At 40.7% G+C, this 13,778-nt stretch overlaps 1 protein-coding gene across 3 annotated transcripts in view; it reads left to right on the forward strand.

Moving 5' to 3' along the window:
- The window catches only part of ryk (receptor like tyrosine kinase), a 50,232-nt gene extending 37,693 nt beyond the window's left edge, over positions 1–12,539 (forward strand). For all 3 annotated transcript variants that reach the window (XM_022201270.2, XM_022201269.2, XM_022201272.2), the window contains 5 exons: positions 936–1,068; positions 4,548–4,657; positions 4,766–4,925; positions 7,333–7,469; positions 9,882–12,539. In XM_022201270.2, coding sequence (XP_022056962.1) covers positions 936–1,068; positions 4,548–4,657; positions 4,766–4,925; positions 7,333–7,469; positions 9,882–9,993 — 652 coding nt within the window. In that variant the 3' untranslated portion in view covers positions 9,994–12,539. The remainder of the gene's footprint in view (positions 1–935; positions 1,069–4,547; positions 4,658–4,765; positions 4,926–7,332; positions 7,470–9,881) is intronic.
- Positions 12,540–13,778: the final 1,239 nt, after the last annotated feature.

A 13,778-nucleotide genomic window follows, 5' to 3' on the forward strand; every position in this document is an offset into this window, starting at 1 on the left:
ATGCACTGACTGTACTCTACTTTAGCATACATGAATAAGCCTTATTAGCATGAATCAATTTTAAATCAACATAAAAAGCTTGTATTTGAAGCACATTAGATATTTTTACCCTGGTTATTTTACACTGAAATAACAGATTTTCCATGAACAGGCCCATATTCATAAAATTTCTCAACAGATGATCACATGCAAGAACTATTAAACTGGTATTATAAATCAGATTACCATACCAGGCTACAATGATCTCTGATGTTTGTTGTTGAGCTGTGATATGCAAAATGTGTTTGAAAAGTTCACACTCAACTTTCTTGCGGTTTGCTTGAGTAAAACGCAGCCGTACCAATGACTTCTCTGACATGGTTTGGGGCCGACTCTGAGTAAATGTTCTGTAAACAGGAGATGAATTAGACCCAGCAGTCTACATTAGGTTGGGCCAGTTCAAAGTTGTGAAAATGTGGTGGTGTTCACTGGTAGTCTGTTACACATGCAGCCAATAAATAATAAATTAATCCCGGGAGACTATAGGTGTAGCTCTTTTCTCATTATGAAAGTAACACCAGTAATTTTGTAGCGTTTGAGAAGAGCAGATACTGTAACTGACAGAAACGAAACCGACATTTTCTGACCTCAGTGTAACACTTGCACGTTGTACTGTGGAATTTTTTTCGGCAAATTTTACTCTAAATGTCCAACAAATGCACTATACTTTTCTGATGTGGCAAAGATTGTCGTCATGCTGGCCCATTCCTTCCTCTTTTATCTTCCTGTGGTCAGCACAATGATTAGATTTGCTGACGCTTCCTCTTCAGTGGTTTCAATGACCAGTTAACATGTACTGTTGTCTTCCTAGAACCCGTTTGATGTGACTTCCACACATATACATACACAGAAAGTAATATCTGTTAAACACTGTTCCTGTCTCTCACCACCTTCAGAAATCTGTTGCCCATAAGCCATGTGTGCACCGAGGATGGAGAGAAGCCAATGGTGCTGTTGCCTTTCATGGCTTGGGGGAATCTCAAGCTGTTCCTGCGGCAGTGCAAGCTAGCTGAGGCTAATAACCCACAGGTGAGGCTTCAACTCAGCATACTTTTGCTTAAGATAAATGCCCCAGTGAAAACCATGTGTACCATTTATAAAGCTGTTAAAACAAATCCCCTGAGCTGAAAGAAAAGTCAGATTCCATCCCAGTGTCAAGCCTGAAAGAAAGTTTTGTGTGTTTGTAGAAATTAAAACACAAAGTAACACCTACAGTAACTGCTGTTTACACTATGATTAGAAAGACTGTTGATATAGTCAAAAAACTAGTGCTGAGGGCAGAGATTTTTTTTGCTATGTAAAGACAGTCAGGCTTTTGTACAGGTTAACCTCAGGGAGTCTTTGATGTGCTTGGCAGAGCCACACCACAGATCCAACCAATCCATCAACTCCAAAATACAGATGTAGCAAAACACTTTGCAATCACAAGATGAAGCTTGCCAGCCATTTGCATTACTCAAAATGAATCAAAACCCCTTTGTAAAGACTCGGGTACCACATCAGCACCTTCCTGCTCAGCAATTTCTAGCACTTTTGGCAGTTGTGGGAGACAAAGACATAGTCATTAAGTTGTGCTGCTGCAATAAACATCAAGCTATAAATCAGCCGTGCATCAGTACAGTTGAGACGAGGCTTTGGGAAAAGCACTGAGAGAGCACAAACAGTGCGGTGTGGCATTTGTTCTGAAAGTGAACATCTGGTTTGGAAGGTGCAGCTGACCTTTTCCACAGATGTGATTTTTTTCACTGATAACTGACTGTTAGTGTGCATGTTGCTAGACTCGCTGGTTCACATATCTGAGTACTTGACCTAAAATCTTATCTTTGTTCACTGGTTGCCTAAGATTTTGTTTTTGTGTGTTGTGGTGAGTAATTCATTTTGGTCGTATCACAGTGTCCATTGGCAGATAACAGCCAAAGCATTTCCTCTCTCTGCATGTGAGCCAAAGATTGTGCTGACTGAAATAGATCCAATACAAGATATAATATACACGTTAATATCTTGAGCACTGACTTCAGGAGCCCTCTTATAAGTCACTGTTGTCTTTTCAGCTATACGGGATGTTTACATTATTGGAGCTGCCTCACTTTGTTAGCAGTCAGGGGTCATCTTTGTGCACACTGCTAAGGATTTTCTCTGACACACCTGCTGCCCAGCTATTGTCTGTAAGCCCTTCAGTAGCTCAGAGCACAAAGAAAGCAACTTTCTTTCATGTCAGACTCGCTCTAACCTTCAAATAACCAACTTTTTGCGTCATGTCAGATCAAATCTTGGTCCTTCCGTTGAATATAAAGTTACTAAGCAATGTCAGTAATGTGATTTTACAATTTCAACAGGAAAATCATCTAGCTTAACAAAGTGCTCTTTCAAGCTACATGTTAACATCAGCATGATAGCACGCTTTCAGTAACTTAGCTAGCTTGAGCTGGAAAAGTATATCTCTCAGTTGTCAACTTTTAAATTGATTGGCAGCTGTTTTAGAATCAATTAATCAGCTTGAGTATATTTTAGGAAGAAATGTTTAATTTCTCTTCATCCAGCCCCTTAAATGTGAATGTGTTCTGGTTTCTGTACTCCTGTGACAGTAAAACTAACTAAACTGTTTTGTTCGTGGACAAAACAAGATATCTGAGGGCATCATCCTGGGCTTTGATGATGGATTTTGTACCAAACAATGAATCAAATAATCAACAGATTAATCGACTGATATTAATCATTAGTTTCAAGTAAGATGCAGATGTGAAGCAGATGTTTACCACAGTCACCATCTTAGTTTTGCATGTTTGCACAAAAATGATTTTGCATTTTAGCAGAATCTCCTAATTACCTTAAATAAGTTGGAGCTGGTACAAGAGATAAAGGTTAAAGGTCACCAGAATTATTGCAGTTCGTCCTGAGGGAACCAGCCACAACATTAAAACCACGGAAAAGTGAAGTGAATAATCTATCTTATCTTACAATGCAGCATTCTTCTGGGCAACATTGGGTTGTGCAAAAAATGTTGCACAATGAAAACACTCCCTTCTGACCAATAGCAACCTCCCACAGCACCTCAAAAACTCATGGTTTCTGCAGGGCATTAAAAAGCATTAAATAGATAATACATTTTGGGAAAATCAAGGCCTTAAATGGCATTAAAAATCATTAAATTTTATTCTCATTGGCATTAAAAATTCTTTCTGCAGTTTTCAAGAAAGGTATTTGATAATAATAATAATATATAATTATAGACTGTGATTCGTCGGATATGTGCATCTGCGTAAACATGCTAAAGCACTGCCATAATTGTTCCGACCTGTTGAGTACAATTGCCAAAAACTGCATGTTTTTAAAGTGGAGGAGAGCTGGAAAATGTGAATTCCAGGAAAAATGGCTAAAAAACGTGGAATTCAGAGAATGACTGTCGGTCGTGGGTGGTCAGGGGTGGTTTCCAGATTCAGAAATAAGGAAATGTAGGGACAGTTTTCATGTAAAAATCTTCTTTTACAAAAAAACAAACCCTTGTGATTTGTTGAGTTCACGGTCGTGGCATTAAAATTTGTACAGTATAGCATTAAAATGGCATTAAAAAGCATTGAATTTGACTGGCTGATTTCTGCAGAAACCCTGAAACTGCTCCTGAGCAGTTTGGGGAACGTATCAAAGAGCCCACAGTGTTGGCTGAGCCTCCAAACTCCCCAGTTTAAAATCTAATCAACCATCCCAGGAATGCACGAGGAACAAGCCTGATCAACTAGAGGCTCCACTCCACAACCCACAGGACCCAAAGGATCTGTTGCTAACGTCCTGGTGCAAAATGGATCAGAGCTGTTTTGACAGCAGGAGTGGGACTTGCATGATAGGAGACCGATGGTTTTAGTGTTGTGGTTGGTCATTGTACAGCATGTGTGCACCAAATTTCATGGACGTCTATCTTTAAAAGCTCAATCAGCAGCCTGTGGTTACCACTGGAGGATTGAAGGACTGTTTAACCAGCACTACCATCTCTTGAGTCAAGCTGCTTTGTATTTAATATTTTTTGCATTATTAGATTTTGATAATTATGTTACCAAGAACCTTTAAGGCGTTAGATTCAAGGAAGCACCATTGTTTTAAATAAGTCATCAGGGTTTTTCATGGCTGAGAATTGGTCTCCAGGAGATGCTTTCTGACGACAGTAAGGAAGATAGGTATGCGTTAAAAACAAGCGATGAAATGAACAAAAATAGTCTAGTATGCTTGAGTGAATGAAACCCCAACTAACAATATACTGATTATCTTTGGTGCTGGGTAAAACCTCTTTGGGAATGCCAACATTCCTCTGTGTAGGAAAAGCCCTGGTCGTGTTTTCCAGCTGACTAACCTTACAATTGAATTTATAGGATTTGCAAAGGTAACTCCCATCTTTGATCCATCGTTGTCAAGTACCATCAGCTGCCCACTCCCTCCTCTCTTTTTTCTTTTTTCTTTTTCCCCATTTCTGTCTCTCAACTGCACATTGTCTCCGTTTGTCCCTCATTTCCTTTCAGGCCGTCTCTCAGCAAGACTTGGTGTACATGGCCATTCAGATTGCATGCGGAATGAGCTACCTGGCTCGCAGGGAGGTCATTCACAAAGACCTCGCCGCGAGGAACTGCGTGTAAGTGTCAGTCTGTCCTCTGCTATTCCCTGCTGGTGATTTGCTTTGGAATTTAATTACTAACAAAATAAAGACGTCGACTTTGCTCTCGTCCCCCTCCTCTGACAGCATTGACGACAACATGCAAGTGAAGATTACAGACAATGCCCTCGCTCGAGATCTATTTCCTATGGATTATCACTGTCTGGGGGATAATGAGAACCGGCCTGTCCGCTGGATGGCTCTTGAAAGCTTGCTCAACAACGACTTTTCAAGTGCAAGTGACGTGGTAAGAAATACAGTTGCGCACATTCACTTTACTGCTTACATTCGTGCTGTGTTGACACCCAAAAAACTATCAAAAATAACCTTTTCCGTCTCTCTGGAGTGGTTTCTACATTAATAGAAAATGCATTTACAGGAAACATGATAGGGGATGCAGGAAATGGCATCGCCTGTACTCAAGCCATTCTTAGTCATTTGGTCAAGGTGTCAAAGGGAAGGGTGGTGCGGTGTGGAGCACCATGTGTGGCTCTTTCCTGTCCCAGCAGAGCGCGGAGCATCGGAGACATTCGGGAAGCTGAACAGATCCTTAGAGACACCAGTCAGACAGCAGCCAGACATGCCCCCACCCCTCCGCATTCCTCTTATGGTCACGCTGCATCATGGCAATCATGGCGCTTACAGTTAACAGAAAGCTAACAATAACAGCCAGCTAACTGGGGGAAGTCCAGACAAGTACTTGGAACTGTATAGCATCACTGTTATGCAAATAAATACTATATGCCAAGCTAGACAGGAGGGGAGAGACACTAGTGGCATGTTTAGGCCTTGTTGGGAACGCTGGCAGTGGTCTACGTGCAGATGTGGGTGGATTACTGAACAACACGTTTTTCCTCTGAGAAACCAGGCTGTCACTTTGCCCTCTGCTCTTAATCACTGCCTGCTCCTCCTTAAAGGTCCTCTGTCACCCTGTTGAACACTAATGCTGCTCTCAGACTGAAGGAGATGTGAACCAGGTTGCATCACTCACATAAGGAGAAACCTTTCAGATATTCTTGTTGCTGATCTCAGACACACACATGCTGCAAGATTGGAAAATAATGACACACCACACACTAAAGATTCACCAGACTTATAAACGTAACCACCCAGATTTTCACGTCAACGTATCAAACATCTTTGATACTGTGGGTGCTACCCTGATGAGTCTGTGAGCAGTCTGAGAGGTTAAACCCTCTGAACAGTAACCAGCTTTTGCTCCTGTCACATTTTTACTCACTGTGGGTTCATTTTTCATTGCAATGTAAAGTCGTGCATTTTGATGGAATCATCACAACCATGGATAGAAGTAGAGAGAACTCAAAGGTGTGTTTTGTGCAGTGTGACGCAGTTATTATACTATAAAAAGCTGAAGCTGAATGTATTTATTTATTTAAAAAAACTAGTAACACCTGAAATCAACATGTATAGCATATTTCTTAGTGACCACAGATGTTACCAATACTTGAAAAAGAAATGATATCAGTATTGTACTGTTCTTGCAACCTTTACAAGCATTTTTCAACAAATTTTTAGCATCAACTCTAGAAATACTTCACCCTGCTCATTGTGTCTCCCAAGAACTTACACCTTTCTCCTTTGTATGTGGTTTCTGAGCGATGTTTATTTTTTTTCATTGATCTGTGGTGTTTTATTTTGGTCTCATTCTGTAATTTGTCTCCAAACTCATTTGCTTTCTGGTCTGTGTAAACACTGCCTGCAGTTCAGCCGAATAGTCCCAAAATTTCTGTCCTGTGACTGTTAGTTGCAGCTAAGGCAGTCATGGTTTCTCAGTTGTGTCAAGTCATAGAGCAAAGAGGGGCTTTTTTTATCTTTTGCTGGATCTGGTATAAATTATATATTTTGGTGAATTTTTAAATTGTGTGTAGAGAATAAAGTAATTTTGGTGAAATATCACAAATCACGTGATTAGTTCACGGGCTTTTGAAGTTGAAAATCAGACGATTCTCCGTTTCTGGCTCTGAGAAAGAGTGCAGTTTAAACCTTCCAGGGGATTTGGGAGTTGAAATGGTTAAAACTGGATCTGTAAACCCCTCACAAAATAATCTGGGCGGAACATTTAAGATCCCACAGATTTGTCAGATTGTTGGGAAGGGAAAAACGAGTAAATTGGAACAAAACTCCTAGAGTCTGTTCAGTTGTTAAAATCAGATTGTGACAGTTTTCATTTTAAATAAATACTGGCATCAATTGCAGGGTCAAGACCCACTGTCCTGTTCTGTTATTTCTAAGCGTGACCTTAGTTTGGGGTTAGCAGTGACAACAACACTTGTTCACACTTAAAATGAAGTCTGTTTTTTCTTGTTCTCAGGGGTCAGAAGGAACAAAAACACTCTCCAGCAGCTTGAACTCCCAGTCTCCCTAAACAGAACAACCACCCTGCTGTTTATACTTTCAGTCTCCCAACAAAACCATGCAGCAATGATTTAGATCCCAAATACATTTTTCGACATAGTTTCCTTGCATTGTTCGCGTGGGCACCGCTGGTTTTCCGCAGTCTGGATAGAAATGCTGCTTCTGTTTATCCTGTTTAATATTAAAGCTGCAGCTTGTGTTGATCACATTTTAGAGAATGTTATAAATGAACGCTAAACAAATGATGTGGTTGTTAATGGCGTGTTGTGTGTTTACAGTGGGCCTTCGGAGTGACACTGTGGGAACTGATGACTCTGGGTCAGACCCCCTACGTGGACATCGACCCATTCGAGATGTCCGCTTACCTGAAGGATGGATACAGAATAGCACAACCTATCAACTGTCCAGACGAACTGTAAGTGGTTTTTCAGAGTATATGTATGCACACAAGGACACACAAATACAATACTTGGCCTCTGTTTTATAAGAACTTGGTAAATGTGTAGCTCAGTTTAATGAGTTTTCTTTCAGTGTGTGAAGTTTTAAATTCTCATCCAGCCTCCAGCGTGATGACGAGTTCAGACTACGTGATATTTTTGTGTAATAAGGTGGTCACTGTGTCCAAACAGATGATTATAGGATCATAAATTCTTGCATGACGCTGTGGAACAAGAAAAACCGCATTTACCGTGTTGGGAAGGAAGTGCAGTTGACCAATTTTTCTTTGCCGTGTTGTGCAAAGAGGAGCTCTGTGCTGCTGTTGGTTACTAGTGACCTCATTGAACATTTTGTGTTGTAGAAGTTGTGTTACAGCTCACACTAAGGCCAGTTTGTGCTCTACGTCCTTCACGTGAAGTTCCCATCAACACATAAATCTAAGCTAGTAGATTCCTGCAGTGAAGTGTGTGTGTGTTTAGCATCAGCCCGGCTTGTTATTGCTCTCTTTCAGCAGAAGTAGTGTGCTGCCGGTGACACATTGTTTGTGTAATAAGAGAGCTGGATCAAATTGAAATGTTCAGCTGTTACCAGTGTTGGTTCATTTGCAGCTTATCAGCATCCGGCAACTGTCAAGAAGAAGGAGCGGCCTCTGCAGCCATTTTCCCACCGGGGCATTATTATTTACTGGCTGTTTCCTCAATATTAAGCTGAGGCTGACACCTTCTCACTGCTGGGCAATAACAGGGCTTTTCACAGCTCACAGCAGGCCTTTAGTGGTCGACCACCCAGGTGGATTAGTTTGTTAAGCATGACTGACTCAAATAAGTGAGAGTGCAAGCTTTGGCTGCTGGATTCAGAATCCATTAAGGTGTTTGGTATCAGCCTTATCATCACCAGCTTTAATTTTATCAAGGAAATCTTAATACTGTAATCTTTCACCATGTTTCCTTATAGATATAACATGCATTCATGGTTGAAAATAACACTCATTATACTGTTCATGAAAAATGAAGGCCCTCCTTTGGTAAAAATCTATTTTTTTACCCCACTGACACGTCCATGTAGTGTTTTCTATGTGCTGGAAGATGCATCATTAGCAAAAAAGCAATCAACACCATGTCTGAGCATTTCCAGCTTTGAAAAGACTGCAGTGTGTGGATGACAGTCTCAGCTACACAGATTCAGACTTGCAGGATTTCATGCATAACTAGCACAAGGAAGAAATCCTGTCAGTTTGCAGAGTGGCACTTTTTTATATCTTTGTTCTTGTTCACGCTTGAATCTCTTCAATTTTACAGTCTTCCATTGTGAGCCGAGCATTGAGTTACTTCTGAGAAATTTTAAAGAAAGGACGGATTTATTTTAATGGCAAAAATGAATTATTTGTGGCTTATTTATAGTACAGAGATGGGGGGTTACCAGAGTGAAACTTTAAAGTCAGTGTTTTAGTTACTTGTAGCTTTCAAATCATTGTTTCTCTGCAACAACATTTAGGTAGGCGGTACATTTCAAAGGAACGTCTACATTAATGCCAGGACCAAAAGTTTGTCAGCATCAGACTATAAACTGTACCAAGATAATCCATGTTATTCTCTTCCCTGATGTTCTGCATACACAACCACAGCTCTTTTCTTTACTTCAGCTCTAAGCTGTCATTTCAGTCTGACTTCAACCATGAATTGTATATTGTGTTGTTATTTTTGGTGGGCTTCCCGCTAAAATCAGTTAATTTCTGAGCTTCAGTGACACCAAATTTGTCATTTTCTTCCTGATAAAATCCCCTAACAGGTATAAGTCAGAAAAGAAAAAAGCCTGTCTTTCTGTTTTAGTTTGGTAGCAGCATAGGATCGTAAGAGCTCAAACATTTCTGCGTCCCACCCAGTAAAAAAAAAAAGAAACACTCGACAAGTGGTAAATTCCCAGAAAAAACATCACATTGTTGATAATAAAAGGAAAGCCAGGAGCTGATTATCTGAGATCTGTTAAAAGGCCGAACAAGATTTCCTTTTAAGTACAATAGCTGCTGAAGTGATTGCTTCCTTTTCCAAAATATTGAAGATTATAGAATTTAAGGGCAGCACTGATTAAGAAATGATTGTATCTCAGTCATTTATATCAGCGCTGCACAGGCAGCTCCTGTTTCAGTACAAAATGTAAAGTGTATACCAGGTGGATACAATGACCACAGTCTGAAGCCAGTTTCAGCCTCTCTCTCTCACTCACTCACTCACACACACACACACACACACACACACACACACACACACACACACACACACACACACACACACACACACACACACACACACACATGCACAGAAAGCGTTATTGTGACATTCCTTGTGTGCAGATAAGTGACTTGTTTCTCTTGCGTGTCTCTGTGTTGCAGGTTTGCAGTGATGGCTTGTTGCTGGGCCTTGGACCCGGAAGAGAGGCCCAAGTTTCAGCAGCTGGTTCAGTGTCTCACAGAGTTTCACGCAGCGTTGGGTGCTTATGTGTGAAAACAAGCTTCCTTTTTTTAAGTTAAGCGGCGAGACTAAAGGCTGTCGGACATTGTTCATAAGGAATACATGGATGAAATTGTGCCTTATCAGATGCAAGAGCAGACCTGATGATTTTATTTTGTACAGTTCCCTTGGAGTTTTTATATAGTTTAATTACCTTTTTACAGCATAGCAAAGTAAAAAGATTTTGTTGAATTTAGTTTCGTTTGCTTTGAAAGCATCTACAGAGGGCGATGGCAGTGCTCTTCCCTCGCTGAGAGGACCAGAACAATGGAAAGACGTCCTCATCTGTGCAGCACGTCGACATTTACGGACATTTATGTGCCATTGAACAAATTTTTTTAAAGAACAGTGTAAGCTTCTGAAAACGACAGTATTTTCTACAGTTTTGTAACTTAGTGAAACCGTGTAGATTTGTTTTTGGATGAGAGTAACTACAGCAGAATGATTTAGGTACCAAAGTAGACTTAAGGGCTTCATTTGTACAGTTTCTGTAAACACCTTCTCGCTCTGCCATGGGGAGCTCCAGCTCGGTACGAGAGGCAGCTTGGAAACCACATTTTGTGTTTGTTGAGATGATTACTGCCACCTCTTTAAATGGTACACAGTTTCCTCTGGATGACACCAACGCTGCCTTCAAATGGAACTTATGAGCTCGTGATTACGACATGGGAAGTCACCAAATGTTTATTCGTTTGAGTGGTGACAGCAGAACAACGCTGCAAGGCAACATCAACAGGAGGCTGTTTTCTCCTGCAGGAACTTGCAGGCTGGTTTATGGCAACTCAAGCAGTTTTGTGTCTTCTGACCACTAGAGCAGCTTCTGTAAAACCTCTGTCAGGATGGATTTTAGGAAGAAAAAAAGCACATAGTCCAGGGTAGCTAAATCTGAGCAGCTGGAAACGCTGTTGTGTGGGGCTCAACGCTGATTGTTCAACTCCAAAAGGACAATCTCTTGATGTTCTAGTACAGTGGTCGGCAACTGGCGGCCCGCAGGCCAAAACTGTGTTGGTCACATCTGTGATCAGAATTGAGACGTGTGTCCCAAGCAGCAGCGATCAGCTGTATATCATCCCCCCCCTCCCGGCCTGCTGTTCGATTGTTTACAAACATTTTGGCCCGAAGGCACATCTACTTGCCGACCCCTGTTCTAGTAGCAGTTTTCTCTTTCCCAACACCATTATCAGTCATGTACATTCCCCATAAAGGTAAACGTAACAAACTTGCAGTGTTCTGTTTCTTACAATGGAACTTGTGAGCTCGTGATTGTGACATGGGAAGTCGCAAAATGCTTGGTGTTCGAGTGGTTCGATCGTAGTTAGTGGACTGAAGTCACATCCACTAATATCTGAGTTACCATCACAGTTGAAACCCTTAGATTCTACACCATAATTAAAACAGAAAGACAAAAGGGCTAGTCAGTAATCATGCCACCTCATACCTGCAGCAGAAAGCAGCCTATGGACTTTACCTTCAGTACGAGGGAGCAACTGAGGCTAACCTTTTATCAAGCTATCAAGTGGTTTACAGAATGTTGCATAATGGTCATGAACATATAATGCTCAGCATTTCCCTCAGATATTATGAAATTTCAAAGAAAAAGTCAGCTAACACTACAATGTTGCGTATCATCATGGAACTTGTGAATACCACAGGATGACTCTTCTTAGAAACACGACCCTGTTTGAAGGCAGAATAATATCTCCTACAGATGAGTGGAGATGTCACAGCTGCTTTAAAGTCTGCACATCAAACAAGTAGATGCCGCAACTCGAACAACACCAGCACTGCAAGGGCTGCTCCCGTGTAAACCTGCTTTTCAAATGGCATCTGGCTTGAATTTTGGACACTATTTTTATTATTTGAATGACACTTTCTTCTTCTTTTGTACATTTTATTTTTTCCACTGTCACAACCTCCCTGGGTTGTTAGTTTTCTAATAAGCTCTATTGTTCTGCATCTATGGCAAGCTGTTTAATCATTTAATAGCTCGACCGGATTGCAGTTTACATTTCTTACATCCGCAGCATCATTTACGTTCACGTGTCTCACTTTACGGATTCGTACAGTTCAGCTGCAGACACCTGAATTATGAATAGTTGTAATTTCAGTTTCAAACATCTACTCTTTCAGTCTGACCATTTACAGTTCTAGTTCAAGATATTCCCCTCAATTCACCTCCATTTTCTTTTTAAATATCTTGAATTAAACCTGAACTTGTCAGAGAGATGTCATAGATATTGGGAATAAAAATTCTGTCCGGAGCTTTAATTCCAGATTGTCAAACTCAGCTATTAAATGCTATTAACCTCGGCTTGTCATATGCATCAGAACTCAGCCCTTCGTAAGACTTTTTGTCTGATTTTTATTGTGAGGATACTTGTAATCACTGTGAACACACACGACTGCCTACCAGCTTGGTCTAATCGTACTCTTCCACCTTTGACATCTTTGTCTTTGTGGTCACTGCATGTTGAAATAAGGTTGTAAACTGCTTCCCAAATTCGTATCCACAAATTAAATGGGATCTTTTGAATATACAATGCCTATAGCGTGTCATTATTGGCCATTTTAATGTTTATTGTACACAAGATTGTTTTTCTTTTGAGCCTGTACAGCTTCAGTGGTGTCTTTGCTGCTCAATCACGGCACCGTGCACAAGTCCAGTGTTACAATAAATAACAAATATGCAAGGATGTGTTTGGAATACAGGAACGCTGTTGTGGATTCTTGATGTTCTTTGTTTCCTTGACTTATCTGAGTTGCTTTTGTTTCGCCTCTTCAGCTTAAGGCTAAAATTGATGTCACATGAATTCCGCACTTCTTCACGATGCCGTAATGGAAAGTTATGCAAAATCTAATTTGCCTGGAATCCTTTAATCTCCTGCTTCTCGAGGCCCCATCCTTACATGCTATCAATTCTATTTGTGGTCGCAGCAGTTTGTTTCTGATAATGCAGCCTTCTTAGTTCTTAGAATAAGCAGCTGACAACGTCACTGACGTGAAGTCACTTTGGAATATTTCCACGCAGCTTTAGCGGAGTTTGGACACTTTCAAAATATCAGTCGCTGGCGAATTTCACTCCGTCACCATCGAAGGTGTCACAGTTTTTCTGCAGTTTCCTCACGACCAGCAGCAGCATTCAGTCATAATAGACCTTAATGCAACTCAGTGCAACCGCAGGACATGTTGGGAAAGTGGAAGCTTTCATTACCAGACAGTTGTGTCAGAGTTTTGAATGTAAAATGCAGATTATTTCCAGTTTTAGGGGGTTTCTGAGTGTGTGGGGTTTTTTTTTTCCAGCAGGTAGCTCTGTCAAACCATTTCTAAGAACCGGCTCCTGTTTATAATTAATGTGACTCATTTGGATCCAACTTTGGTATTGTGCTTCAGTTTCCTCAAAGTTTTCAGTTTTTATCTGCTGTTTTTAATTATTTTTTCTTCTCATGTGTTTCAGTCGCTAACATCTCTTCTTCTCCTCACCTTTGAAATGCAGGCTTCAGAACACGCCCTTGTAAATCTAAATATTGTCAGACCAAAGTTCAGCTCTCATATCTGTCATATCTGTCTGGCAACACATTTATTTAACCAGGGGCCTACTTTTGTGTTGTACTGACGGGTTATTAATCCACGAGTAAAATCAATATTAACACAGTATTATAGATGCTGTTAGAGGTGCAGCTGTTGAGATCTTTTTTTATTGCATTAACCCTCCTGTGGTCCTCATTTATGGGCACTAAAAATATTTCTCCATTGTCGGAAAAAAATAAAGAAATTCCGCA

Source organism: Acanthochromis polyacanthus, chromosome 4 (assembly GCF_021347895.1).
Source record: "Acanthochromis polyacanthus isolate Apoly-LR-REF ecotype Palm Island chromosome 4, KAUST_Apoly_ChrSc, whole genome shotgun sequence".
NCBI lineage: Eukaryota > Metazoa > Chordata > Actinopteri > Pomacentridae > Acanthochromis > Acanthochromis polyacanthus.